The sequence below is a fragment of the Peromyscus leucopus genome, chromosome 6 (assembly GCF_004664715.2).
Source record: "Peromyscus leucopus breed LL Stock chromosome 6, UCI_PerLeu_2.1, whole genome shotgun sequence".
Taxonomy (NCBI): Eukaryota; Metazoa; Chordata; class Mammalia; order Rodentia; family Cricetidae; genus Peromyscus; species Peromyscus leucopus.
In genome coordinates, this window is record NC_051068.1 from 82825608 (window position 1) to 82851321 (window position 25714).

Consider the following 25714-nt stretch of genomic DNA (forward strand, 5'->3'; position numbering starts at 1 on the left):
TTTAAGCACTTTGCATGTGTTAAGTTATTTAATCCTCATAAAAGCTCAATTAGGCGAATGCTGTTACCACTGTCCTCATTTTGTAGACCGAGGAACTAAGGCTCAGGCAAAGGAGGCCACTTCGCCTGCTTCTGGGGTTTGTTGATCATTTCCTCCCTATGCTGCCCCCACGGTGGGTCCTATTTTGTTGGATGGACCTCTGACAAGCAAAAACGTGGGACTAGAAGCGATGTTACCAAGCACACACTTATCCCCAGAATGAGTATATGCTTCGTTCCCCAATAGAACCAACAAAAAATGGCCCACAGATTCCACCTGCCATTCATCTCTCCCTCTCTACTGAATTCTGGCCCAGAAAATTCGTTCCTGTCTGGGCCTCAGACTGTTAGGTGGAGGCTCTTGGGCCATGCCAGTCCTTTATCCTGCGGAAAAGGTACCTTCCTACCCACCCACCTTGTCTTCCTTCAAACAGCCAGGTTCAGGGCTCTGGGCCGATATGGCTTTAGTCTCTCTGTCCTCGTGGGAACTTCAAGGCTCTACCTGTGCTGGCCCCCAAATCCAGGCCTCCACCCAGATCGCAACACAAAAGCCAAGGATATGGCACAGTGCCTTCACAGAACTAGTTTATTCAGTAGTATGGGGAGGAAAAAACAAAAACAACAACAAAACTCTACCGTATTTACAGCAACAATCAAGCGGTATGATCCGATGGTTAGTATCAAGTTAGCATCCAGCATCTTTGTATTTTTTTTTAAGTCAAGTCATCAGTAGTTTAAAAAAAAAAATCCAGTTAAATTTTTAACCCTTTACAGGAATTGCTGGGGGGAGAGGGCAGAGGGCAGGTGAGAATCCATGGCAGAAAGGCCAGCCTTCCAAGTGAGGAGCAGGAACATCTTTCCCACCCGGAGCCTTTGCTCTAGCCCACCTGCTTTAGGAGGGGGTCGGTGTCAAGTCTGGGACACATGCTTCGAGAAGAGGGCGACTCAAATGAACAGCGGCTGTCAAAAACTGAGGGGAGCCATAGAGGAAGAGGAAGGATGGTAGCCCCCAAATCCAGGTCTGCTAGACACTCACCCAGCCTGCAATGGCTACATCGGACCCCCTGGGACTGGACACAAACCCATCCCAACACAAAAAGCAAATAAATAAAAATATATATTAACTCTCTCTTCACAGGGAGCTGGGGTCGAGTGGGAACAACAAGGAACGGGGCCTGGTTCTTTGAAGAAGAGAGCCAATTCCAGGAAGGGGTTAAAAATAGAACATGTCTCAGAGGCCACAGCAGGTCTGATTTGGGAGGGGCAGGGGGAGGGGGGGGTGAATGGGCACCAGAACCCAGACTTGGAACCTGTGCCTGAGACCCCTTCAGGGCCACCAAGGCAGCTCTGTGCTTCCTCTTCCTCCCGGTGGGTGCCACACACACAGCAAAGAAGCCCAACTGAAAGGGTGACTGGCCCGCCCCGGAGGTCGGGCAGGGGAGATGAAGCACTTTGGGGTCAGCAAACGGAGTGAACGCCTGGGCTGTGGCACGTGGCCAGAGTCCAGGAGAAGGAGAAGGGGCCGGGGCAGTCATTCCCCGTGCGGGGGCACAGGCTTCCCCTTAAAACGGTTCATGCAGCATTTGGGGGTCCAGGGGCGATGAGTCCTTCTGCCCCTGGCCGGACAGGGCTCTCCAGTTCCTGGGAGCGGTGGAGTTGGCCGGTGGCGAGTGCCTTTTTGGTCCTGACCCCTCGCCAGCTGAGGCCTGTCCGGCGCAACCTTGCGGGGGGCTCCTGCCCCTGGTCCGTGTGGCTTTGTCCATTCCTTTTGGTGATGGCAAAGGAGGGGCAGGCCCCCTCAGAGTCCCTCTCCTCCCAGAGGCACAGCAGAGGGGAAACTGAAGAAGGCTGGGACACGTCCTGGGAGGTCCTATCCTCTTTGGGAAGGGAAAGGGGAGTCCATTTCCAGCGTATAAAAAAAATTAATCCCTGAAGTCATGAAGAGTAGAGATCCTTTTTTTTTTTTTTAATTCTTTTTTTTTTCTTTTCTTTTCTTTCTTTTTTTTTTTTTTTTTCTGAAAAACTCTGTCTTGAAGATGTTGGCCCCAGGGGTCCAAAGTGCAGTGAGGGGGAGGTGGGGGAGGGACTTGGCACTAGATGGCCTTAGGTGCAAGGCCTGGGCTCCTCAGATGGACGTTTCATCGCTGCTGCTGCTTCGGCAGGCAGAAGGGAGCAGGGGCAGGATAGAGCAGAAGACAGGATGGGGCATGAGCGCAGCGGGGGAGAGGGAGGGAGCCTCGGGACGAAGGAACACCGGCCCCGGGTTAATGCAGGAAGTTAAAGAAGAGAAATCTGGAGAGGCAGGAGAGGAGAGTGGCAGAGAAGGCAGACAGAGGGTTAGCCGGAGCAGCAGAGGAGACAGGGAGCAGCTTCCACCAGAGAAAGAAACAGAAAAGCGGCCCCGGCGCCCGCCCTCTCATGCTGCCCAGGACTAGGCTGCAGCGCTTAAAGTCCAGGATGGGGAGGGGGGTCTGGGATACTCCCCAACAGAGCACCATGGAGTCTGGGCACACAAGGGAGCTGGACTCCGCTCAGCCCATCTATCGTCTTCCAACTGCCTAACAGAGTAGCCGGATGGAGCTCAGAGGCAGCTCTGCCCCAGCCAGGACCTCTGCAGGTCACACCCTGTGCCTCCCACCCAACCCGACTCACTCGGAGCCCGATGAGTCCTCATCCACCGTGCCTGCCTTGATGCTCATGGCGATGGGCATGACCCCGTTGAGCTGTTCCTGGAGACTCTGTCGGGGTGGCGGGCGGGGAGGAGGTCCATTCCGACTGCCGTCGCTGGCGGTGGAGCCCCGGGAAGACCCCGTGCCCTGCTCCAGGGGCAGCCTTAGGAGGCTGCTCTTTTCGCTGATGGTGGGAAGACACTTCTTCTTGAGGATGCCTGGGAACAAGGAGGTGGGTACCCTGGGCTGCGGGTGGGAAGCGCTGGGGCATCCTAGAGAAGCCCAGCAGGAAGCTGAGAGTGAAGGAGCTGGGCGAGACTCACTCACCTTTGTGGGGTTGGGTAGAAGGGCCTGGAAGGGGTCCCAGAGACCCTTCCCGAGACAGGGCATCCCCATTCTCGCGTGGCCGCTCTTCCAGGGCCCCGCCGCCACCACCGCTTTCCTTTGTTGTAGTCCCAAAGTCTCCTGGCCAAGGGACCTTCCCGGACCCTGGACCCACCTCTGTCAAAGGAAGAAAGCCTATGAGTCCCAGAGAGGGCAGGCAGCCAGGACAGCCACCACCCCAGCTCTGTTTTCCAAGAAGCCCTAGGCTCTTGGGCTTCCGATGCCCCCCAAAGGCTGCAGCCCTGGTGCTGGCCCACCCTTGGGGGTACTGTGCAGGGGTAGTCTCTCAGCTCCAGGGCCCAGCAGGCTGTCCCAGCCCTGCTCGCCAGGGAAGGCGGCCTCCTCCTCCTCCTCTTCCTCGCTGTCTGATGAGTGGGTAGAAGCATAGGAACCACTCTGGTCATCTTCCAGGGACAGGTCACTGTCAGAGTCCGTGTCGGGATCTGGGAGGTCAGGGAGGGATCACAACTGTCCCACCTGCCCAGCCCTCCCTCAGCAAAAGCTAGGCCCCTGCCCTGCTAGGCAGCCAGGGCCCTCTGTTCTCACCATGTTGCTGGTCTTGACCTTCTAGGAACAGGCCACCTGGGTCCCCTAGGCCAGGGGGACCCTGGCCAGGGTTCAGTGTGGACTCCTCCCTAAAAAAAAGACAAGATCACGCTGTAGGGGTCAGTCTGGCCTCTCTAGTGGGATTCCCATGTCCTACCTTGTGTCCCTTATTGCTTCTGATCTAAGCAGTGACCTGTGTTGGCCACTGTCTGAGACACTCAGTTTCTAGCAGCTGGTTGGTCTTGGTTCTAGCATGCATGGTCTTTCCCTCCTTCTCAGCGCTCCCATTCCCAGGGCTTACCTCAGCAAGAAGGGGATGTAGCTGGGCTGGCTCTTGCCTGAGCGGCTGGTACTGTGCAGTGAGCCAGCTGAATCTCCGTAAGGCTGGTACAGCCTTCCGTCGGCATAGGGGCTTGGGCAGTTATAGGACTAGGCGGGGAGACAGACAGGTCAATGAGAGGGGGAGTTGGAGGGATGGGCCCCAGGCGAGAAAGTAAAGGGTGCCAGGTACCCGCCCCAAGTCCGACCCCCCCATATGGCCAGGTCTTAAAGTGGAAGGCTCCTTCTGTGTTGCCTTCACCCGAGGGCCTAGCAATGATGAAGACCCCCAAGTGCCCTGGATTTCCTGTGACAGCCTCTCCTCCCAAGGCCACACACGCCACTGTACCCCTCCCTCCTGAGAGGAAGGGACGTGGAGATAAGGGTGCCCAGGTCAAACGCACAGAGAACCAACAGGTTCTATGGGCCTGCTCCCCCCCCCACCCCGCCCCCACCCACGTCGAGACACCTTGTGCTCAGGCCCAGGCTCCCTCACCGAGGTCAGGGTGGACTTAGTGGTCAGGGCAGGGTCAGGAGTGGGCTTGCGGCTGCAGGCGAACTTCAGTGCTCTCCGGACCTCCTTGCTGAGCACCACGTAGGAGAGGAAGATGAAGGGGCCCTGGCCGGCAGGCAGACAGCAATGATTGGCGCACTCAGCGGGGCCCACGCCCAGGCATGCTCCCTCCCACTCCGTGGGGTGGGGCCGGGTACCTGGACACAATTGCAGGCCGCGAAGAGGTAGTGGAAGAGGAGGGTGTCGCTGTTGACGGACAGCAGTGCCAGCAGCCACGTGGCACTCAGTAACAGGAGGACCGCGAAGGAGGGCCGCAGGCCTGAGCTGGAAGGCAGGCAGGGCAGCGTGTGAGTTCTGCCGCGAGACCCTCCACACCGGTGCCCACCCTGTGCCCGACCACCTGCCCATACTCACACGGGGCCTTTCTTCTCGAAGCCCTGCCTTTGGGCGGCACAGGAGGCCCGGGCTGCCAGGATGTACAGGAAGACACTCATCTGGGCGGTGGAGAGGAACGTGAGAGGACCACAGAGTGTAGACGCACGCTTTCTGCCCTGCCCAGGGGCCTCAGCTCTTCCTCAAGGGGCATCTGGAGGACACACTCATCCTCCTCACCCCAACTCACTCTCCGGCACTTACCGAAACAGCGAAGGCCACGGGTCCGGCAAAACTCCAGATGAGCGTGTCGTAGATGGAGAGCCAGCAGAAGTCGGGGTTCCCGTAGCCTTCAGGATCCAAGCCCACAGCTAGACCTGGAGCATGGAGACAGTTATCCACGCAAGGCGCTCAGGGGGAGGAAATAAGCTGCAGTCAAAGGGTCCCAGAGCCAAGTGTGGAGCCTCAAGAAGGGCCGGTAGTCCACTCCCCTCTCCAGGAAGAAGCCCCACCCCTCACACCTAATGCCAGGTCGCCCAAATATAGGGGGAGGGGGGAGTCTCAGGACGTGAGCTGTGGGTTTGGGGTACATGGCATGGACCCAGGGCCAGGAAAGGAGGCAGGATACCTGTGATGAAAGCAGGAACGCCCCAGCCCAGCATGTAGTAGAAACGCATGGGGCTGGCATTGACGTCTCGCACCTCTGTGAGGGCCCGGTACAGGTGTAAGGCCTCCAGCAGCGCCCAGGCGAAGGTGCAGAGGTACAGGAAGTGCAGCAAGATGGCTATGACTGTGCAAGCAAACTGAGGGCCAGGACACACTGGTCAGGAGCCAAGGCGGCCAGTACCAGGCGCACACCCAGGGGAGGGAGGTGGCGGCGGCGGTGGCAGGGAGGCCGGGTGGGGTGTGCTGCCTCAGGGGAAGCCCAGGCTCTACGCAAGAACATCTGGGATGCTGGAACACTGAGAGGGGCCTAGAGAAGAGCAAACTGTGGGCCGGGTACCGCCCGGGGCCCTCCATCAACTCATGGCTGTGGGAGCAGGGACGGGAGAAGGCTGGAGAGGGGTCGCCAGGGAGCCTTGGTGGGGCCGGAAGTGGGGAAGGTCTCTGGGAGAGGAAGTATCTTACAGGGAGGTCAGCCTGGTTGATCCCCAGGAGGAAGACGAGCTGGGCCAGGCCCAGGGCCGCTGTGAGGTTGCGCCGGATGCCGTGTTGGTTGGAGCGTAGGGCACGAAGAAGGGTGAGGAAGAGGAAGGTGATCATCAGGGCAGCTAAGGTGACTCCAAGGGCCACGTATGTCAGAGTCTTCAGGGGCAGGATCTCACCGTTCTGAGGGATGAGCGCCAGCCAGGTCAAGGAAGAGCAAGGCCGAGCACCCAGCCCCTCAGCTCGGTCCCCACCCACAGCTCCGGGGTACCCCCGCCCCCGGGGAGTCCAACCTCCCGTCGGGACACGTCCATAAGCACGGCAAAGCTTGTCATGTGGTTGCACTGGCAGCTGACGTGGCTCTCGTTACGGAAGACGACTTCGCAGCCTCGGGCAGACCAGCCACCGGTGCCGCTGACCCTGCAAGGAGGAGGCCGGGTCAGGGAGGCACGAGGGCGGGCCGTCCAGACTCCTGGTCCGAAGCCACGGGAATGGGGGTGGCAGAGGCTCACAGGATCGAATGGTTCCAGAAGACGCAGATGGGCTTGGTCCGCTCCTCGGTCTCCAGCAGCCGGAACTGCACTGTGACTGGCTTGTCCAGGGCCCGTGGCAGGAGCTCCTCATCGTCGTGGACACTGATGCTAACCACGGGTGTGTTGATGACTGGGCGTTTGGGGACTCTGATGATAGAAAGGGGCGCAGTCACCAAGACGGCCACGAGATACCCCTTCCTGTTCGCCTGCTTAACCCCAACCTCCCAGGCCTCGTCCTGGCCACTCACCGCAGGCTACGCTTGTCGGGGTCATAGTTGTGGGGCAGCAGTCCAGCCAGGGTGTGGTAGATGATGACGCTGGCCACCGCCTCTCCCTGACTCAGTTCTGGGTGCCGCCGCTGCCGCCGAGCCAGCTCCTCGGTCTCCTGGGCTTCGCCAGGGCCTGCGGGCCTCACCATGGGAGGCATCTCTGCAAGCAAGCGCTGCTACACTCAGCCGGCCGCACGGGTACCCCAGGCCAAGCCGGCGCCCCATCCGCGTTCCCCGCTGACCTCTGAAGACAGATTCCGGCAAGATGACCGTGGTCTCAAGGTCCGGGGGGCGCTCCCCACGCAGCGCCTCGTAACGGGGCAGCTTGGTCCCGGCGAAGTTCCCTTTATCCAGGCGCACTACGGAGATGACTAGAGGGGAACATGGTCACAAGTCAGGCAGCAAGTGGGGCGGGCAGAACGTCGTCGTCGTCATCCCCCCCCCAGCATGGTGGCCCTTCGGAGTGGGGGTGGGACCCTCCCCACAAACCCCCTCCCCAGCCCAGCACCACCTCACCAATGTTGGGTGTGACGATGGTGAAGGGGCTCAGGTAGGTGTGCCGCATATTCTGGGCGAGGGCGCTGGCGTAGGCCTCGTAGTGCTGGAGCAGCCAGGCGGTGCCACCCTCTGTCTGCTGGATTAGCTCCCAGTGCCTCTTGTTGGCGGCATCCAGGAGGGCGCTGCCCACCCTCAGCAGATTCTGGAGATGGGCATGGTCACAGCGGCATGTGCCTGTGGTCAGCCTCATACCAAGCTCCAGCCCGGGCCCGGCCCAGACCCACCCACTACGACCCTCCCTCCGCAGTCCCCACCGCCTCCCCCGGGAAGCCCTGTGCGTCATGCCGTCCACTCCCATCAGGGTGCTCTGCCTCTAAGCCTTCCTTCACACTCCACATCAGAGCTCCCAGTGTGTCCTCCTACACCCCCTCCTGTTAAGTGCCCTTTTGGTGCCCTGAGCAGACTAAGCTCTTGGCAGAACAGGCAGGGCTCGGCTTCGGGTCAGCCCACACCTCAATCAATACCAGCAGTCTTTGCCAGGCTTGAGTCCTGATACTGCAGGAGGAGGTCCTCTGAACCACCTGTGTCGCACCAAGGCTTACAGGCTCTCACGAAGGCCTCAGGCCAGGGGTGGGGCTCCTTGCGGTAGGGAAGTCTCCCCTTCTGTCCCCTAAGATCGCCAGGAGCGGGATCTCTCACTGGGCCCCACCACGCCTACTTCAAGCCCCACCTCAGTGAAATGCACATCCTGAGTGGCGGACAGCCCAAAGCCCCGCTGGGCACTCTCGTGAGCCAGGAGTCGTGTGGCCAGCTGGTAGGCCACCTTGACATCACTGCCAAAGTAGCCGGCGGTGTGCTGTGTGGCGTTGCGCAGGAGCAGGGCTAGCCGCTGGGAGCGTCCTGAGTCCAGGCCTGACTCATTCCGCTGCAGCCGCTCGGCCTGGATGGACGGGCGGAAGGGCAGAGGTTCAGACGGGATGGTGGGGACTGGGGATCTGGTGGGGCAGAGGTGGCCCCTGAGGGGAGGAGCCTCAGGAGAACAGGAGTGGGGTCCAGAAGCTCCATTGCCCAAGACAGGGGTGTTGAAAAAGAGGAGGAGACCAGGGGGTCCACTTACAAAGCCCTTTAGCTCCGAGAAGGTGACTGACGTGCAGTTGAAGAGGTTTGGGGGGAGCCATCCCCTGTGCTCATCACAGTGTCGCACAGCAGTCCCTGGAGGAAAGGAGCAAGAGGGTGGGGCCTAGGGAGACACAGGAAGTCCCCAGATCCACCTGGAGCATCTCATGAGCCACACAGGAACAAGCAGCCCACGAGGAAAGAAGAAGACAGGTGTACATAACTCTAGAGCCCAAACCCTCTGCAAAATCAGTACAAGCAGAGGCCATGGGAACAGAGGTCTGTAACCTCCCCACCACACCCCCAAGATATCACTGTCCCCCTCCACTCAGCTCCCACCCTGCACTCTGCTACTTTCTATGGATTCTGCTCATTGCTAATCTAAGGGCCAGCATCAACCCCCCCCCCCCCCCATGCTGTGGCTGGAAGAGTACCCAGCACTCAGTGTTCTTCAGGACTGCCTCCCTTGATGCGGCAAAACTCCAGTACTAGGTAGTTAGCCGAAGGTGGAGGCCCATGGGATTCATCTTTGGGTTCAGCACCCAACCCTGTTCCCGATACACGAAGGGTTTTCAACAGTTCTGTTCAGTCTAGGATATAAGCACTCTTGGTCAGCCTGGGTTGAGGGGTGAATGAAGGAAGGTGACCCGAGGTCTCTAGGAGCTAGGAACCAGAAAGCGGGGGCCCCAGGATCCACAAGCTACGGGCTTGCTGTCTTTATTCTACCAACAGTAAAGATCAAGTCTTCAATATCACATCGTAGTCCTCTAAAACCTACCAAAGGAGCCTCTGGGGCAAGGGGCAGCAGCAGGGAGCCCGAAGCGTGTCCGGGGCCACCAAATCCCAGCCTCTATGGCCCGTGGGCAGCTGTCGTAATTCACTGCAGAGAAGAACACAGGGTCACCTGTGAGTGGCTCTCTCCAGGCTCCCCGACCTTCCTTCAACAATCCCCAACCCACTGCCAGCCTCACGGGTGGCCTCCTGGAGTGCAAGCTCTTGGCATACAGTGAGGAGGGAACCTATCCGTCCCAAGAGCCCTACCTTCACAGCCGTTGGTGGTGACCTCAGCAAAAGGGTTGTCACAGCGATCACACTGGCGCCCAATGACCCCGGGCTTGCATGGACACTGGCCATCCTCAGGGTCACAGACTCGGGACAGAGAACCGGTGGGGTAACAGTCACACAAGAGGCAGGTGGGGCTGCCAGGGGGGCGGTAGTGGTTCTCCTGGGAGGGGAAGAGGGGGTCATATTGGGTCAAGATGTCTTTCCTGGATGCTAGTGGATCCTTCAAGCTGTGGCCTCCCTAGAGAGCATCTCCCTACCCTGGGTCCTTGTGGGAATAGGATTCAACATTCTCAACAGCGGGTACTGACTTGGAGCTGAACTCTTGACTGAGAAGCCAAGCATTCAGAACAGGCTGCAGACAGCTCACTAGCTCTTCCAGGGCTCAGTGATTCACTATTCATCCTGGGTCCCCTGGTACTCAGATAATGGGGACACACAGCCACTTGCAGGCAAAGGCACAGGGCCCTCGGCTCTCTGTAGGAAGGGCCAGAAGCCGCAGGATGGAGGACAGGGTGGCTACAGCAGGGGCGCCTCTGGGACTGTCACCTTGCAGTGGCACTCGCCGCTTGTCTTGTTGCAATCCGGGTCGAAGCCTTTGCTGACATCACAGTTGCATGGTCCGCATGTGGGGTGTCCCCACCAGCCACGCGGACAGGGTTGGTCGATCCTGAAGAAGGGAACCCGAACAGGCTTGAGCCGCCTCAGCCACAACCTCTCCCGCTTGGTTCAACCCCACGGGGTCCTTCCGACCTCTGCAGCTCAGCCTAAGGACTCCTCAGGCTCAGGGTGACACCAGAGACAAGCCCTGACCCACCTACCTGGTCTCGCAGTATGGCCCAAGATAATTTGGTAAACACTCGCAGACGTAGCCAAGGGGTGCGCTGGGTTTTCGGGTACACACCGATTGGTGTTCGCATGGGTTCAGGTCACATACATTAGTACAGTTGTCACCATAGTAACCTGGGACGAGAAGGATGAGAAAGGATCAGCCCCTGTCCTCTGCTGGCATTCTCTCCCACCTAACCTCTTCATCTCCTTCCTTACGCTCCAAACATCGCTCGCACCCCTGACGTGCAGGAGATGGCTCAGAGACGGGACTGGCCCCGGGGCACACGTCAGAGACAGAGTGTGAGCCCTGGCACAGGCCCGTTCCCTAGGGTCCCTAGCCTACCTGTATCACAGCTGCAGGAATAGCTGTCCCAGTCGTTGCTGCAGTAGCTGTTGGCAGGGCACGGGTTCGAGTCACAGGGATCTGGCCAGCTACAACCTGGCTCCACATTGACGGTCTCCCCACGACTGGGATCCAGACTGCTGATGCCCTCAGGTGTCTCACTTACCCGCACACCCTGGGGGGGAGGATAAGAGCAACACTGGCCCTCAGTGGAGCAGGGCTCCGGGTGGAGATGGGATGGGAAGTCAGGGGAGGAGGCCGGCTCACCTGCAAGCAGCCTCGGAAGCCTCGAGCCACACCGTTGGCTGGCCCAGGCACTCCCCCGACTGTAATATTGCTCAGGTGCAGCCCGTGCAGCCGAGGGCCCAGATTGCCCTCGGCCCTCTGTTGCCCATAGTCAAAGGACAGGATGGCATGGCCAGGGCCCCCACTCGCTCCCAGTGCCAGCTGGGCGTGATGCCAGTCACCATCGTTGGCCCGGCCCGGCTCCAGACGCAGAGATGAGGCCTGGAGCCCTGTGCCTTCCACACTTAGCACAACGTGGCCTTCCCGGAGCTGTACAAGAGGCAAAAGAGATCAGCTGACCACCTCAATAAGCTCTTCTTCCAGTCCTCTGCCCTGCTTCCTCCACACCAATCGCCTACTACTGCCTGGCTGCGGGCAGAGGAAAGACTGCTTATTTCCCTTATGCCCAATAGATGGCAGTACTGATCCACCGAATGGGCCCGGCCAACGTCTCACTTCCCCCAAAACCCTGCCCAGCCACCTGGGTCCAACCCCCTGAAGGATCCTGCAGCCCGAGCCGAGCCAGGCCGGGGCTTGCCACACTCCCACGTGCCCTGCATCACCTGCAGGGTGATGGTGCTGCGCCCCCTGGTGACGGCCTGTAGCAGGACGCCATCCGCCTGGCGTGTGCGGAACATGAGGCTGAGGTGCCAGGGTTGAGAGATGGGCAGAGAGAGGCCATGCCAGGCCACCAGGCTGCTGCCCAGGAAACGCTGGGGATTGGCCATTTCTGGGAAGGCAGATGAAAAGTGACTGAAGGGCAGAGAGCAGTGTGAAGCAGGAACTGTAGTGAGAGACAGGGCCTTGGCGCTCCCCGGACCTGATCCCCTCACTGCCCCGCCCTCCGGAGCACTTACCTGCCCCGGGCCCGCCCTACATTGTGCCCAGGGCCTGTCTCTGACTAGGCCCTTTGTCTCCTGCCTACCTTTCCCTAACTCTGCCCAGACACGCTTTTCCGCCCACAGCCCAGCTCCCGGAGCCCTGCCCAGAGCCTGCCCCAGCCCTGCCGGTGATCCCAGACATCTGGCAGCACCCAGGGCCCCAGCCTCTGGCGGCGGCTGCTCCTACCCTGGGCACAGCTCTTGCCCCCGAAGCCCAGCGGACACTCGCAGCTAAACGAATCCCACTGGTTCACGCAGGTGCCGCCGTTACGGCAAGTGCTCCCGTCGCATACGATCTTCTTAGTGGGGCAGCCTGGCATGGAAAGGGCAGGGACTCAACGACCCCAGGCCTGGGCTCCGCAAACCAGCGGCACTGGCTGGGAGACCACGCAGGCGGGTGTTCCCATGCCGTGCCCAGCCGCCCCTCTCGGCACTTGGCTCCCAGCCCCGCCCCTACCCCCAGGTCTCCCGTACCAGGCACGGTGCCGTTGTTGGCAATGAAGTCGGCCATGTCTACATGCCGGCTATCCACTTGAAGGTTCCTCATGCAGCCCACAAAGTGCCGCATCCGGACGGGGAAGTTCTCGGGCAGATCTGGCACCCCACCCAGCAGCAAGGGCCCTGTCAGGTCCAGAGACCTAGGGATGAAAAATACGGAGAGACATGGGTTTACGGTTATGGTTCTCCACATCCCCAACCCCCATCCCCTGCCACTAGGCCCAAGAAAGGGAGAACTTGGGCGGAGGCCCAGAGGCCCTGGAGGACAGGAAGTGCATGCAGGTACTTCTATAGACCCCCCCATAGAGACAGATGAGCTCTCAGCTCACATTCCTTCCCCTCAGCCCACCAAGGCCGGACTCTGACTCCCCAACACTGACCAGCGTAAGGAGGGGGCGCATCTGGTTGGTTCCCACACCACAGCCCCAGTCCCTTGAGCGGCACCACCCTCTCCCGAGCTCCTGGCCCACCCTCCCTCCCTCCCTCCGTCCTTACTTCTTGCTGCCTCCTTGGGTGCCCTGGGCAGCACAGGAGTAGTTGCCCAGCGTAGCTCCAAAGCGCAGAGCCACCCCGGTATCACAGCCGTCCACGGTCACCACAGCTACCTTCTGCTCGGACGGGCCTTGCGGAAGCCCCGTCTGGCCCAGCAGTGGCTGTGGACAGAGAAGGGAGGCAGTAGACAAGGAGCCCGGCACGGACACCAGCATAGAGTCGCACCTCTCCATACACCTACACCCACCATCAAGGACTACCCAGTGGGGTGGAAAGGCCCCTGCCAATGGCGCAGCCCCTCCCTCTTCCCGGGCACAAGAGCTAGGACCAGTCACAATACCACCCAGGTGGCGCACGCCTTTCATCCCAGCACTCGGGAGGCAAAGGCAGGTGGAGCTCTGTGAGTTTTGAGGCCAGCCTGGGCTACAGAGTGAGTTCCAGGACAGCCAAGGCTATACAGAGAAACCCTGTCTCAAAAAACAAACAAAAACAAAACAAAAAAAAACCACCAACCAAATAAACAAACAAACAAAAACCCCCAAACACACCCAGGTCTAGGTAAACACATGAGCCAAGAACAGGGCCCTCTAGCTTCTCCGTGCTCACCCACCTTATTGAAGTATTTCAGCTGTACTGTGTGCCACTGGCCATCACTGACCCCTCCGGGCACAAATGGAGACACAGTGGTAGTTGACTCCCCTAGAGAAAGGACCGGGTAAGCTGGGTCACAGGAAGAGAGTTGGGAGTGGCAGAGAGGTGGGCATGTCTAGAGATGGGGGTCAGGTCCAGGCTGGACTGGGGGCGAAAGTATGCGGCTTGAGACCTTAGGAGATGCGCGAGAGGACATGAGGCATCCGGCTCACCTGCAGAGAAGGTGAGCTGGACCTGCTCCTGGATCACCTCGAGAGCCACGAAGTCATGTTTCTCATTGAAGCGCCCATTGTACAGCAGGAGTCCATCTCGTTCCTTGGTGGCAAACCTGTACAGGGGGTTGAGTGTGGGGGCAAGGAATGGGGCGCCCACCTGTGTGCTGGCACCCCCACCCATCCAAGCAGCACCAAAGCTGGCACTTTGGCCAAGGCTATGGAGTCAGAATGCAGACAATGAGCCCAAACAGGAACCCTGGCATGCTGGCTCCCCATCCTCCAGGGCTGGGGAAGGGTGCCAGGCAGCTCCTGAGGCATGGAGGTCACCCCAAGTGCTCTGTCAACAGCTGCTCTTGGTACTTTCACTGCCTCATCTGCTACCCCACCCCCTCCCAGGAGGTGCCCCACACGCTCACAGTGCCCTGCCACCCCGGGGCCTTGCTCACTCACGAGAGGGCCAGGCTGAAGTGGAAGCGCTGGCGCAGGCCACGGAAGGTGATGAAGGAGCGGGCGGGGAAGCTGCGTGTGGTCACGTGGCAGAAGGGTTTCTCAAAGTCCCCGGACGGGCAGTCGCATTTGAAACCTCCCACCAACAGGTTGACACAGGTACCCCCGTTCTTGCAGACGCCTGGAGTGCAGCGGCCTGAGCGGGCACTCACTTCACAGTGCTCACCTGGGGGGAAAAGGACAAGCAGGGTGAGATGCTGAGGCGGCGACTGGGGGTCCCCCTACTATGGTTTCCATATGACCCCCTAAAGAGCTCAGATGGTAAAGGCTTGGCCCTGGCTGGTGGTGCTGTTTTAGAAAGTCCTGGGAACATCAGGAGGAGTGTGGCAGGATGAAGCAGGTCACTGGAGGGATGCCGTAAGAGGCTGTGTCTTGTCCCAGGCCCCGTCTCACCTGGGTGAGCGGCTTTGCTCTACCCCACACTCTGCCGCCACGATGCTCTGCCTCTCTGACTGGCTTATAGCAAAGGAGCCGGCCACTAGAACTGAGACTGCAGAGGCCGTGAGACAAAATTAACCTTGTTTTAAATTGTTTCTCGCCGGGCGGTGGTGGCACACGCCTTTAATCCCAGCACTCGGGAGGCAGAGGCAGGCGGATCTCTGTGAGTTCGAGGCCAGCCTGGGCTACCAAGTGAGCCCCAGGAAAGGCGCAAAGCTACACAGAGAAACCCTGTCTCGGAAAAAAAAAAAGTTTCTCTTGGATATAGCCAGTGGCAGAAGTCTGATCCATCCCTGGTGATGTCTCCCGTGACCCCTCCCAGACTCTCACAAGCCTTCCCAGTTCCCCTTGCGCGGCCGGCCGGAATCCACCATCCACCGGCCCCTCAGAGCGCTCTCACTGCAGTTCCAACACACTTGCCCTGTTGCAAGCTCCCTGACGCTCTCCAGCCCTTCCCCACGCCTGTCAGGGGCCCTGGTCCCACGGCTCTGGCCCCTGCAGAGGCAAATGCCTAGAAAGGAAGGACCTAGGGAACAGGCTGGGGGCCGAGGCAGCCCCCACGCTTCTGCCTTTCCCGCTGGAGCTTTTGTTCCCGTCAGGGATGGAGATCAGTTTTCTTCCCTAGAGATGTGACCAGCTCTCCACTTCTAGTGGAGTGATGGGTCGGGGTCCGTGGTGTGAAGCAAGCCGGGGCCTCTCCATGAACAGAACTTTAGGTCTGAACTAAGGACCCCTAGGCACTCAAACAATGCTGAGCGAGTGGGGCCCGAGCCTGAGGACAGATGAGGAATCAGAGGAGTGAAAATTCAGACATCAGATGGGAAAACCCGCTCCCTTCTTTCTCTCCCTCCCCATTCTGATTCTAGAGATAGGTTCTCAGTTCCTGTGCCTAGTGACTGGCTCTTGTTTCCATGGAAACTGTTATGCGCCTACTCTAAGCCCCCTTCCCCATCCTCCCGGACAAAGACTCCCCTCCCTTCTCCCAAACTCACCCTCCCCTCTCCCCCCCCCCCCCCCACCAGCAGCAGCACGGAGGAGTCAAGTCTGGCGGGTTCTGGGCAGGCGGATGCAGCAGGAGGCACTGAGTCTGCCTACACTACCAGCAGAGGCAATGAGCCAGCTGCTTGCTGGAGGACCTGAGGCCTGGGAGTCTGGGAGGGAAAAGGAGCCAGTGTGTGGAGGAGCAGCCGAGCCTATAGGGAGGGGCAGGGTGTGAAGAGACCTGCAGCCACCGGCCAATCGGGAGGCAGACATGGAGCCGTTCTGTTCAGGGCTACCCAGTCCAGTGTCCTGGAACTCCCATGCCTCCAAACCCCAGCTCCCGGGTGCCTCCCTCCAATGCCTGGGTGGGGAAAGTCTGGCTGCAAGTTAATGACGGGATTCACTCAGCAGTATGAAGTCCTGGTCCTAGGCCAAGCAGCACCTTGAACCGGATCAAATCACCTCACCTCAGCACTTAAAACAAAAGCCAACACTCCCCACGAGCCCGCTTTCTCCGCGTTCTGTCAGATTATTTACATGAGCCCTCACAAGCCACTTTTGACCTAAATAAATTGGTTATCTCCATCTTAAATACTGTGGGAAGAGGGGCTAAGTAACTCTCGTTTTTCACACCGCTATTAGTGGCAAGGCTGGAACACAAACCCCGGTGCAGGACTGACCTTAATTACACAGTCTCGGTGGGTATGTGTGCAGGCGTGCATGTGCCGGGGTGGGGGTGGGGGTGGGGGTGGGGGGCTTGCCCAGTGAGCAGAAGTCTCATTCTGACATCCTAAGCAGGCGGTGGTCGAATCTAAGAGTGCCGGGTGCAGCCGGGGTTTATACTCTCGGGAGGAACGAGGCAGCCCCATCATGCGCCTGATTTGGGCTTGGACCAGAGTGGCGTCGGCCCCCATGCTGGCTGCCCCCATGCTGGCTGCCCCCATGGTGCCCGCCCTGGACTCACCCGTGTAGCCATCGCCGCAGAGGCAGGTGTAGCCGCCCTCTCGGCTGCGGCAGTGCCCGTGGGGTCCACAAGGCCTGGAGTAACAGAGGTCCACTTCAGTCTCACAGTAGTCGCCCGTGAAGCCGGGTGGGCAGCGACAGCGCAGGCCCCCGACGGGGTGGATGGGACGGAAGAGCACCGACGAGGAGGCGATGAAGGGCGCGGAGGAGTCGAAGCGCAGCACGGACACACAGCGCATGTAGTTCTCGCAGGGCTCGCGCAGGCAGATGTTGTCGTCGAAGGGCAGCACGCGCTGTGCCGAGATGGCGGTGAGCAGGCTGCGGTTGAGATACAGGCGCTCCTGCAGGTCCTCTGAAGGCAGGAAGGGTGGCCCACCGCCAGGGCCTGGGGGCTGGCCCACTGACAGGCTCACGTTGAGGATGTGGCCACCTGGGGCATCAGTATCCCTTTGCACATTGAAGACCACCACGTGGTCTGGAGGTGTGGCCAGTGTGGCGGCCACGGCCTGGATGAAGAGTCCCAGCAGTGGTGACAGAAAGCGCTCTGGGGACATGTCTTCCAAGCGCAGTGTGATGCTGTGTGTGAGCATCTCATCCGTGATGATGGTGACGCGGAGTGAGCACTGGGCTGTCACGCTGTGGACACCATCTGAAGAGAAGCGACATGGATCAACATTAGGCTTGAGGTAGACAGAGCAGACGTGCCAAGCCACAGAAGTGCCAAGCCACAGACCCTGGCTTTGAGCAGAGGAAGGAGTAAGTGTGTATGACAGCCCCAGAGGAGGGGTCAAGAAAAGGGAGCAAGGAGGAGGGAGCACCAGGAGCAAGAGGGAGTGCCAGGAGGAGGGAATGTCATGAGGAGGGAGCACCAGGAGGAGGGAGCACCAGGAGGAGGGAGCATCAGGAGGAGGGGGCATCGGGAGGAGGGAGCATCAGGAGGAGGGGGCATCGGGAGGAGGGAGCACCAGGAGGAGGGAGCACCAGAAGGAGGGAGCATCAGGAGGAGGGAGCATCAGGAGGAGGGAGCACCGGGAGGAGGGGGCATCGGGAGGAGGGAGCACCAGGAGGAGGGAGCACCAGGAGGAGGGGGCATCGGGAGGAGGGAGCACCAGAAGGAGGGAGCACCAGGAGGAGGGAGCACCAGCAGGAGGGAGCACCAGGAGGAGAGAGGAGGGAGCACCAGGAGGAGGGAGCACCAGGAGGGAGCATCAGGAGGAGGGAGCATCAGGAGGAGGGAGCATCAGGAGGAGGGAGCACCACGAATAGAGCGTGCGCAAATAGGCTAAAATCCAGCCCACACCCTACAAGGTACCCAAGAAAACCTTTTTCTAGGTGGCATGAAGGTGGCTAGTGAGATGTGTTGCTTGTGGGCAAGTCACTCCTTGAGGGTCACCCCATATGTGCTTAAGAAAATGACTTTTCAAAACCGTTCTCTGCATATTTTCCCACTACTCTTTGGCATAATGCATGAACTGCCTTCCAATGTTTATTCCTTTTACCCTACTCAGTATTAGCCCTGTCCCCTGTGACCAGTCTCTGGGTTCTCCCCCAAAACTGTGTTTTGTCCCTTGCTTACTTTTCTAGAGGGCCCAGAGTACCATGAGAGACTCCCACACCTTACTCTGTACCTCTCAATTCTACTATAACCCTGCCTCTCAACATGCTGTAGCAGGTTGGGCGTGGAAGACGAATTGGGTCAGTGGGCCATCAGGTCCCCCTTGCACTCAGCTCCACGACTGACTGCTTCCATGCAAGCCTGCTAACCCCACGGCAACACCTCTCACACAAAGCCTTCTTCCCACCCAACTCTGGGTTGTCTGGGGGACCCCACCCCGGGAAATCCAGCTGAGCCACCTTAACCAGTGACGGCACCACCACCCACTGCTCCAAGCTGGAGAAAGAAAGGGTAAGTGGGGGTGGGGAATCTGAGCAGACGTGGAAGAGCCTGGGCAGCTTCCGCCCTGAGACCCACTGGGCTGGTCTCTCCTCTGGCACTCGGGCCTCTTAGTTACTCATCACCGACTTGGCTTACCAAGTTGTACCCAGAGGTCTGCCTGCCATACCCCGGGGCAGAACACTCACTTATAAACAGCTAAGCACGAACACATTCCCTGGTGTCTCACCCCGCCCACACACCCTCAGCTCAGAAGGGCATACACACCTGAATGTGCACACACATGGGAATGGACTTTGTTTCAATTACAAACGAAAACTGGGCTGCCGAGAAAGGGACAGGGGTTGGAGGAGTTTACAGGGGCTTTCCTGTTTACTACAATGCCTCACACAGAGTGCGTGTTCGGTAAAAACGAGATGAGAAAAAAAAATGAGACTCCCTGGGACAAAAAGTGTCTTGAAAACACAGCAGCAAGCTGGTGGCGGTGGCACATGCTCAATCGCAGCCCTCGGGAGGCAGAGGCAGGTGGATCTCTGTGAGTTCGAGGCCAGCCTGGTCTACAGAGCGAGTTCCAGGACAGACACCAAAGCTACACAGAGAAACCCTGTCTTGAAAAAAAAAACCCACAAAAAGTAAACATGGCAGCAGACACTCCAATCAGATGCCAAAACTTGCACCCAGCTGGGATGGAGCTGGAGCCAGTGTTACTGGGGCAGAAGTAGGGAAGACATATGGAACTCTATTTCGTGCATGTCACACTTCCTTCGGGCGGCTGCTACCTCGGGGAGTTAGTTGAGCCCGGGCAGACATCCACCTCAGCCCTGGGCCCACCGCCTCCCCGCCCTCCAGCCTCATTGCTGTGATCTCTTCCTAAAAAGCCTGCTGCCAAGCCACAGGTCCCCTCTGCCCTCCTGCTTTGCCCAGGGTACCAAGACAACAGCCCACAGGCCTCCAAGCCCTCTAGCCTGCCCCTAGGTCCCCAGGATGATCAGATTCCTTTGCCTCCTGGCAGAAGCCTGCACTGGGGCCCAGGGCTGAGCAGACGCTGATGTCACAGCCCCGTGTTTTCTGAATGGGAAGTTCCTCCAGACGGAGAGCAGCACAGGCCTCTCCATGGTGCTCCTGGACCAATGAGCGAGGGAAGCTCTGCCATCCCCTGGCCCTGGGAACCTGCAGACACGCCTGCGTGTCCTCCCCACCAACCCAGGCCTGTCTGTGGCCCTCTCAGCACGCTTCTGTTGATCCCATCTGGCCCACCATCTGTGGCCACCTGCCCCTCTGTTACTGTCCCCACCCCAGGAACCAAGCCATTGCTCTTCCTCCTTCCTCTTTGTCCTTCTTTCCCGCCTTGTCCTGGGTCTCCCCTCAGGTGCAGAGGCAGGCTGGGAACAGGAGTGACCAGTGTGCTCCCTGAGTTGTTTCAGACAGAGGAGCTGGGGTGGGCTCTGACCCAGGAAATACCACCTGGGTCTAGGCCTCTGCCAGCTGCACCCGGGAGGATTCCAGAAGCAGACTCCCCAGCCTTTCCTCCTTCTGGCAGAGGCTCTGCTGTCTGGGAGGTGAGCAGGGCCTGGGGCAGGCTCTCCGGGGTGTCTGAAGAAGGCAGCAGCCTGGACCATTTCGGGCTGCAGGGAGCCAGGGAGCCCAGGCTGGGGCAGCTGCAGGCACGGGGAAGAAGGGAAGAGAGATCCAAACAGGGAGACCAACAGGGAAAACAAAAGGAAAAGAGCCAGCAATGGAGGAGACGGGGAGAAGGAGAAGGAAGGAAAGTGACGGAGCTGGGGAGGAGGTGACAGACAGGCAGTGCAGGAGGGTCCCCACGGGCAGGGTGGGAGGGAAGGACGGGACAAAGAACCAGAGAAGGAAGACAAAGCGACAGTGGGCGTTAGTTCCCCTCACCCAGCCTCCTGAACTTTGGGGTTGCCTTGGTGACTGCCTCGAAGGGTCAGGGCCGATGGGGGAGGGCGGCAAGGGCAAAAAGACCAGCCACAGTGGCACTGGGTGCTGCCCCAGCTCTCCCTCTAGCCTGGAGTGTTGGGGACTTGGACTGTGTGCCTTGGTAGGGAAGCAAAGCTGAGTGGGGCCGGCCTCCACACTGGCCCCGGATGTCTAGCCAGATTCACTCCAGAAGGCTCTGGGTGGAGGGCAGGAGGGAGAGGCCCTTCTTCTGCCTCCAGTGCCAGGCACAGATGGGGTGCTCCTAGCGCCCCTCCTCCTAGAGGGGACCTGAAGCCTGGGGTGGCTCGAAGCCTGATCCACATAGGCTTTGAGAGCTCCTTCTCCCGGGTCCTTGCAGCCACCTGAGGGGCGGGACCAGGAAGTATCTGTCCAGCAAGAAGTATGAGCAGGAAGGGGTCTGAGGCCATCTTCCCTTCCCTGATGGGTGGAAACTGCCTGGAGTGGAGCATCTGTGCTCACCCCTGGGAAAATCGCTAACAGTCTCTTCCTCCTTCACCCCGAGTCCCAACTCCCAGACTCAGGAAGGCACTTGGCTACCGAGTCTGCCTCACCCCACCTTGCTTCCCAGAGCTGACAGAAAGGATGAAATACTGCCACCCAGTCCTGCTTGCCTTCTCCAGGTCCTGCTGTCTGGGGTGTCTGCAGGCTGAGCGCTTGGGCAAGCAGCAGGAATGCCCAGTCTGGGTTCCGGCCAGGCTCCCTCGCCCCTAGAATTCTAGGGCCCCGGGAGTCTGCCCTCAACGCTCAGTGGTCCTGGTGCAATCTGATCCCTAGGCCTGTTTTCTTGAAACTAGGCCTTCGTGGTCAGCAAGGAAGGCCTAGCATCCCAAGAACAGCCCACGGGGAGTCTTGGGGCCAAGAAGGTCCATCTGCCCTGGCTTCACCGAGGCCCCTCCCCCAACCAAGCCAGACCTCAACCAAGAACTCAGGACAGTGAGGTCTGTTTGGGCAGAGACAATGAGCCCCTGGCTTCACTTCCTGCCTGGAGCTCTGAAGGGGCAGCCAAGCCAGGCCCTTTCTTCCTGGAGGGTAAAGAACCGCTCTAGACAAAGCCATGTCAGCCGATTCTGCAGCTCTGCTGAGAGACGGAGGGGGAGAGAAGAGGACAGCAGGGTCCTGACCCCTTGGAGGGACCCTGTGTCCCTGGAGCCCTGTGACCTGCCAAGGGCTGTGTGAGATCAGGGCCATCCTAACAAGGGTGAGAGAGGTGCCGAGGGGCCAACCTGCCTCCCCTCCCCCAGCTCGGTTAGCCTTCCAGTCTTCCATGCGCCCCCCCCCCCTTTTTTTTTTCCTCACAATTCTTGGCATCCACAGTCAGGGCAGTCTCACAACACTTCCCCCACCACGTCACAGTCTGGTAGGCAGGGGGCAGCCAACCAAAGCAGCCCGGCCCAGCCTGGGGCAGCAGGCGGGGCCTGCGCCAGCTGCCAGGATTCCTGGGGTTTCTTCTCAGCCTGGTTCCTGATCTCTCAACCTCTGGGCTCTCCACCTGGTAGAGCTGGGTCACCGGCTCCTCCTTGGATGACACTCCACCTCCAGTGGCTGTCCAGGCCTCTCCCAAGGACTATTCCCACCCTCAACACCACTGGGCATCTTCCTTACCTGACACCAACACACTCATGATGGCTTCCAGGGGCCGGTTGTTGTCCAGCGCCCGGCTCAGTCTCAGCTCTCCTGTGGTCGCATTGAGTAGGACCAGGCTGAGTTCGTTTCCTCGCTCAAAGCTGTATGTCAGGCTGTCTGAGATGTCGGGGTCATGGGCAGGCACGCGGCCTATAGCACCCCCAGGGAAGCTACTTGAACGGTTTGTGACATAGTTGTTGAAAAGAATCTCAAAGTTGCCCAGCACTGGTGGATTGTCATTGCGGTCAAGGAGGCGGACATGGACGGTGGCCCTGCTTACCAAGGGAGCCGATGTAGCCTGGATGACCAGGATATATTCAGGCCGGTCCTCATAGTCCAAATCCACCAGGGCAGTCAGCTCCCCCGAGAAGATGTCCAGCTGAAAGACCTCGGGGATGTTGCCCTCTACAATCTGGTACATGATCTGTGCATTGGTCCCTTCATCTGGGTCAGTGGCTGTGACCCGGGCCACGGCCAGCCCGATGGGGCTGTTCTCTTCCACAAACACATCAAACTCATCCTGCTCAAAGACAGGGGGGTTGTCATTCACATCCAACACAGTGACTGTCACTTCCATGGGTGTGCGGGCTGGCGGCATCCCCTTGTCCACCGCATAGGCTCGTAAGATGTACTGGGCCACATTCTCACGATCCAGCCTCCGCAGGGTCCGCACAATGCCCGATGTTGACTCCACAATGAAGTCACCGTCTCCATCATCCCCTCCTTGAAAGGTGTAGAAAACCCTGCCATTAAGACCGGAGTCGCGATCGGTGGCCGAGATCTGCAGGACACTGGTGAAGGGTGGCACGTCCTCATAGACACTCCCCTGGTAGGAATCCCGCAGGAACTGGGGGGCATTGTCATTGACATCATTCACCAGGATCTCCAGGTAGGTGGTGTCTGACTTCTGAGGAATGCCGTTGTCCCGAGCAGTGATGGCCAGGGTGTAAGACACCTGGTCCTCATAGTCCAGCTCAGCCTGGGTCGTGACGGCCCCGGTGTCCGCATCAATTCGGAACTGGGGGATGCTGTCCTCCATAAAATAGGTGATTCGGGCATTCTCACCCGTGTCCTCGTCCGTGGCACTGATCAGTACCACGGTGGTGCCTGCCGGTCGGTCTTCATTAACATTGACTGTGTAGTGGGAGCTCTGGAAGACAGGGCGATGGGTGTTGGCATCAGTGACGTTCACCACGATCTGAGCTGTGTCCTGCCTCGTGCCGTCAGAGGCAGTCACCGCCAGCACGTACTGCCGCTCAAGTTTGTAGTCCAGTGGTAAGGCCAGGGAAACCAGCCCCCCTCCGCTCTGGCTGGTGATAGAGAAGCGGTTCCGGGTGTTGCCACTGGTGATCTGGTAGGTGATGACACTGTGAGCGTCACGATCCACGGCGGACACCGTCACCACACTGGTGCCCACAGCTGCATCTTCGTTGAGCCGTACTGTGTACTCTGGCTGGGTAAAGGTCGGGTTGTTGTCATTGACATCCAAGATGGTTACGCTAACACTGGCTGAGGCGGTGAGTGCCGGGGAGCCGTGGTCTCGGGCTTCTACGCCAAAGCTGTAGAAGTCAACCTCTTCCCGGTCCAACTCTGCGGCCACAGAGATCCAGCCCGTGCCATTGTTGATGGCGAAGGGGAAGTCATGCCCAACTCCAGCCAGGCTATACTCGAGGCGGGCGTTGTCTCCAGCATCAGCATCAATGGCCTGGATGTGCAGAACGAGGTAGCCTAAAGGGACGCTCTCCAGGACAGTGGCCTGGAAAGGGGTGCTGACAAAGATGGGGGCGTTGTCGTTGATGTCCAGGACTTGCACTGTCACCAGACCAGAGACGTTGGAAAGCGGGGGCCGGCCACCATCCTGGGCCCGTATCCGTAGTGTGTATTCTTTGGTTGTCTCGTAGTCAAGCGGGCTGACCACATCCAGGGCCCCCGTCTGGGCATCCAGGTAGAACTGTCCCCGAGCATTGCCACTCATGATGCTGTAGTGCACCAGGGCATTGCTGCCCTTGTCTCTATCCGAGGCTGTGACGCGGAGAACTGGGGCTCCTGGGGTCACATCCTCCCGCACCTGGACCACATAGCGCTTCTCGCTAAACTGGGGTGCATTGTCGTTGTCGTCTTCCACGGACAGGAAAACAGCAGCCGTGGAACTCCGTGGGCCTGGCTCCCGGCCCTGGTCACTCGCCTCCACCGTCAATTTGTAGGATTCCACCTCTTCCCGATCCACAGGGCCCCGGGTTCGGATCACCCCAGAGCGAGGATCGATCTCAAAGACTTCTGAGGGGCTGCCTCCAGCCCCCTCCAGCAGGCGGTACAGAATGTTGGCGTTAGGAGGGGCATCGCCGTCGGTGGCCCTGACTGTAAGCACCTCATAGCCAACCTCCAGGTTCTCCCTGAGGCTCTCCTTGTATTCTTGCTGCTCAAATACAGGGTCATGATCATTGGTGTCAGTCACTAAGATGGTAAGTGTGGCCAAGGCACTCCGTCGGGGCATACCATGATCCTGTGCAGTGACCCTGAAGACGTGGGTGCTCTTGGTCTCACGATCCAGCTCCTCAGCTGTGGTGACAGTACCAGTGATTGGGTCCAAGGAGAAGAAATGATTGGAGCGGCTATCGAAGAGGGCATCCATGGTGTACTCAAGTCGACCTGCCTCACCCTCATCTGGATCAATGGCTCTTAAGGACGCGACAGAGGTACCAGCTGGCTGGTTTTCAGGCACTGTGGCCTGGTAGCTGGGAGGCTGGAACTGGGGGGCTGTATTCACATTCCTTTTCCTGCGCCCACCCATAGATTCCTCTGGTAATCCTTCCGCAGCCCTGAGCCCTGGGGCCTGCGCCAGCTTGCAAGACTGGCATCTGAGTCGCGGGGCCTTTAAGCAAGGGTGCTCTTGAGGCAGGGTCAGCTTGCCTTGTGGGGAAAGGTGTCCTCCAACACCCAGGAGACGACAGCTCCAGGGGCAGCTTTCAGGGGATGGCGGAAGAGGGATGTGGGCCCCTGATTCTGGACACCAGACCCTCAGGCCATCGTGGTGGGGCACCAGGTGGCCAGTCAGCTCAATACCCGAATCTCTGCAGCGGCTGGTGTAGAGCCAGAGGTTCGAAGCGGAGGCTGGGCAGAGCCAGCCCACGGGGGCGCAGGCCCCAGAGGAGCCGCGTCCCCCGGACCCCAGAGAACGACAGGGCCCCACTTGATCTCCCAGCAGTGGCGACGGCGGCAGCAGCAGCAGCAGCAGCAGTAGCAGCGGCAGCAGCGGCGTTGGGAGGGGGGCGCTGGCAGCCCGGCTCCGCATCTCTCCCTGTTCCCGGCCAGCCGGGTCAACAGCCGCGGCGGCTCTTCCTCCGGCTCCTGCCGGCCCCGCCGCGCCTCATGCCCGGGCCGGGGCGCCGGTCCCCGGGGGCCACCTGTGCGTCCCGCAGGGCCTGCACCTAGATGGCTCGGCGGGGCCGCGCGCTGAGCCCCGACGATGCGCCGGGCTCCACCACTCTCGAAGCCCGGCCCGCTCCCGAGTCACCGCGACCACTGCGGGCTCGCGCGGCGCCTCCACCTGCGCTCTGGGCGCTCGCCACCTGCGCCCGCGGGCCGCGAGGACCCCTGGCTCTGCCGGGTTCCCCGGTTCCCGAGACCTAGGGTGCCCCCTCTGCCCGCGTGAGATCGCCCACCTGCGCCTACGAAGCCGCACGCTCCG

At 59.7% G+C, this 25714-nt stretch overlaps 1 protein-coding gene across 3 annotated transcripts; it reads right to left on the minus strand.

Moving 5' to 3' along the window:
• Nucleotides 1-596: 596 nt before the first annotated feature.
• Celsr2 (cadherin EGF LAG seven-pass G-type receptor 2) lies at nt 597-25432 on the minus strand. Of its 3 annotated transcripts, none has more exons than XM_037207003.1 (34): nt 22006-25432; nt 16552-17199; nt 14112-14334; nt 13659-13774; nt 13406-13494; nt 12799-12956; nt 12280-12443; nt 11993-12118; nt 11488-11654; nt 10907-11194; nt 10640-10814; nt 10287-10428; nt 10015-10135; nt 9445-9628; nt 9182-9283; nt 8405-8499; nt 8018-8227; nt 7306-7489; nt 7032-7160; nt 6769-6949; nt 6500-6667; nt 6281-6407; nt 5970-6170; nt 5470-5644; nt 5106-5218; nt 4884-4963; nt 4667-4793; nt 4452-4574; nt 3939-4066; nt 3638-3726; nt 3349-3534; nt 3035-3208; nt 2691-2925; nt 597-1915 (listed from the first exon to the last, which is right to left on the minus strand). In XM_037207003.1, the coding sequence occupies exons 1-34, from the start codon at nt 25316-25318 to the stop codon at nt 1909-1911; spliced, it is 8748 nt and encodes a 2915-aa protein (XP_037062898.1). In that variant the 5' UTR covers nt 25319-25432; the 3' UTR covers nt 597-1908. The 3 variants fall into 3 exon arrangements, with proteins under 3 accessions (XP_037062898.1, XP_028735204.1, XP_028735205.1); XM_028879371.2 differs by having other exon boundaries at nt 597-2330; XM_028879372.2 differs by lacking the exon at nt 3349-3534 and having other exon boundaries at nt 597-2330.
• Between the last annotated feature and the right edge of the window lie 282 nt (nt 25433-25714).

Excerpts from the sequence above, each read along its gene's own strand:
- Celsr2 (XM_028879371.2), bottom strand. The coding sequence starts at position 25,318 with ATGCGGAGCCGGGCTGCCAGCGCCCCCCTCCCAACGCCGCTGCTGCCG. Across the intron at positions 4,964-5,105 it reads CCGTGGCCTTCGCTGTTTCG|ATGAGTGTCTTCCTGTACAT; the intron begins GTAAGTGCCGGA and ends TCCACCGCCCAG. Across the intron at positions 3,209-3,348 it reads CCTGCACAGTACCCCCAAGG|AGGTGGGTCCAGGGTCCGGG; the intron begins GTGGGCCAGCAC and ends TTCCTTTGACAG.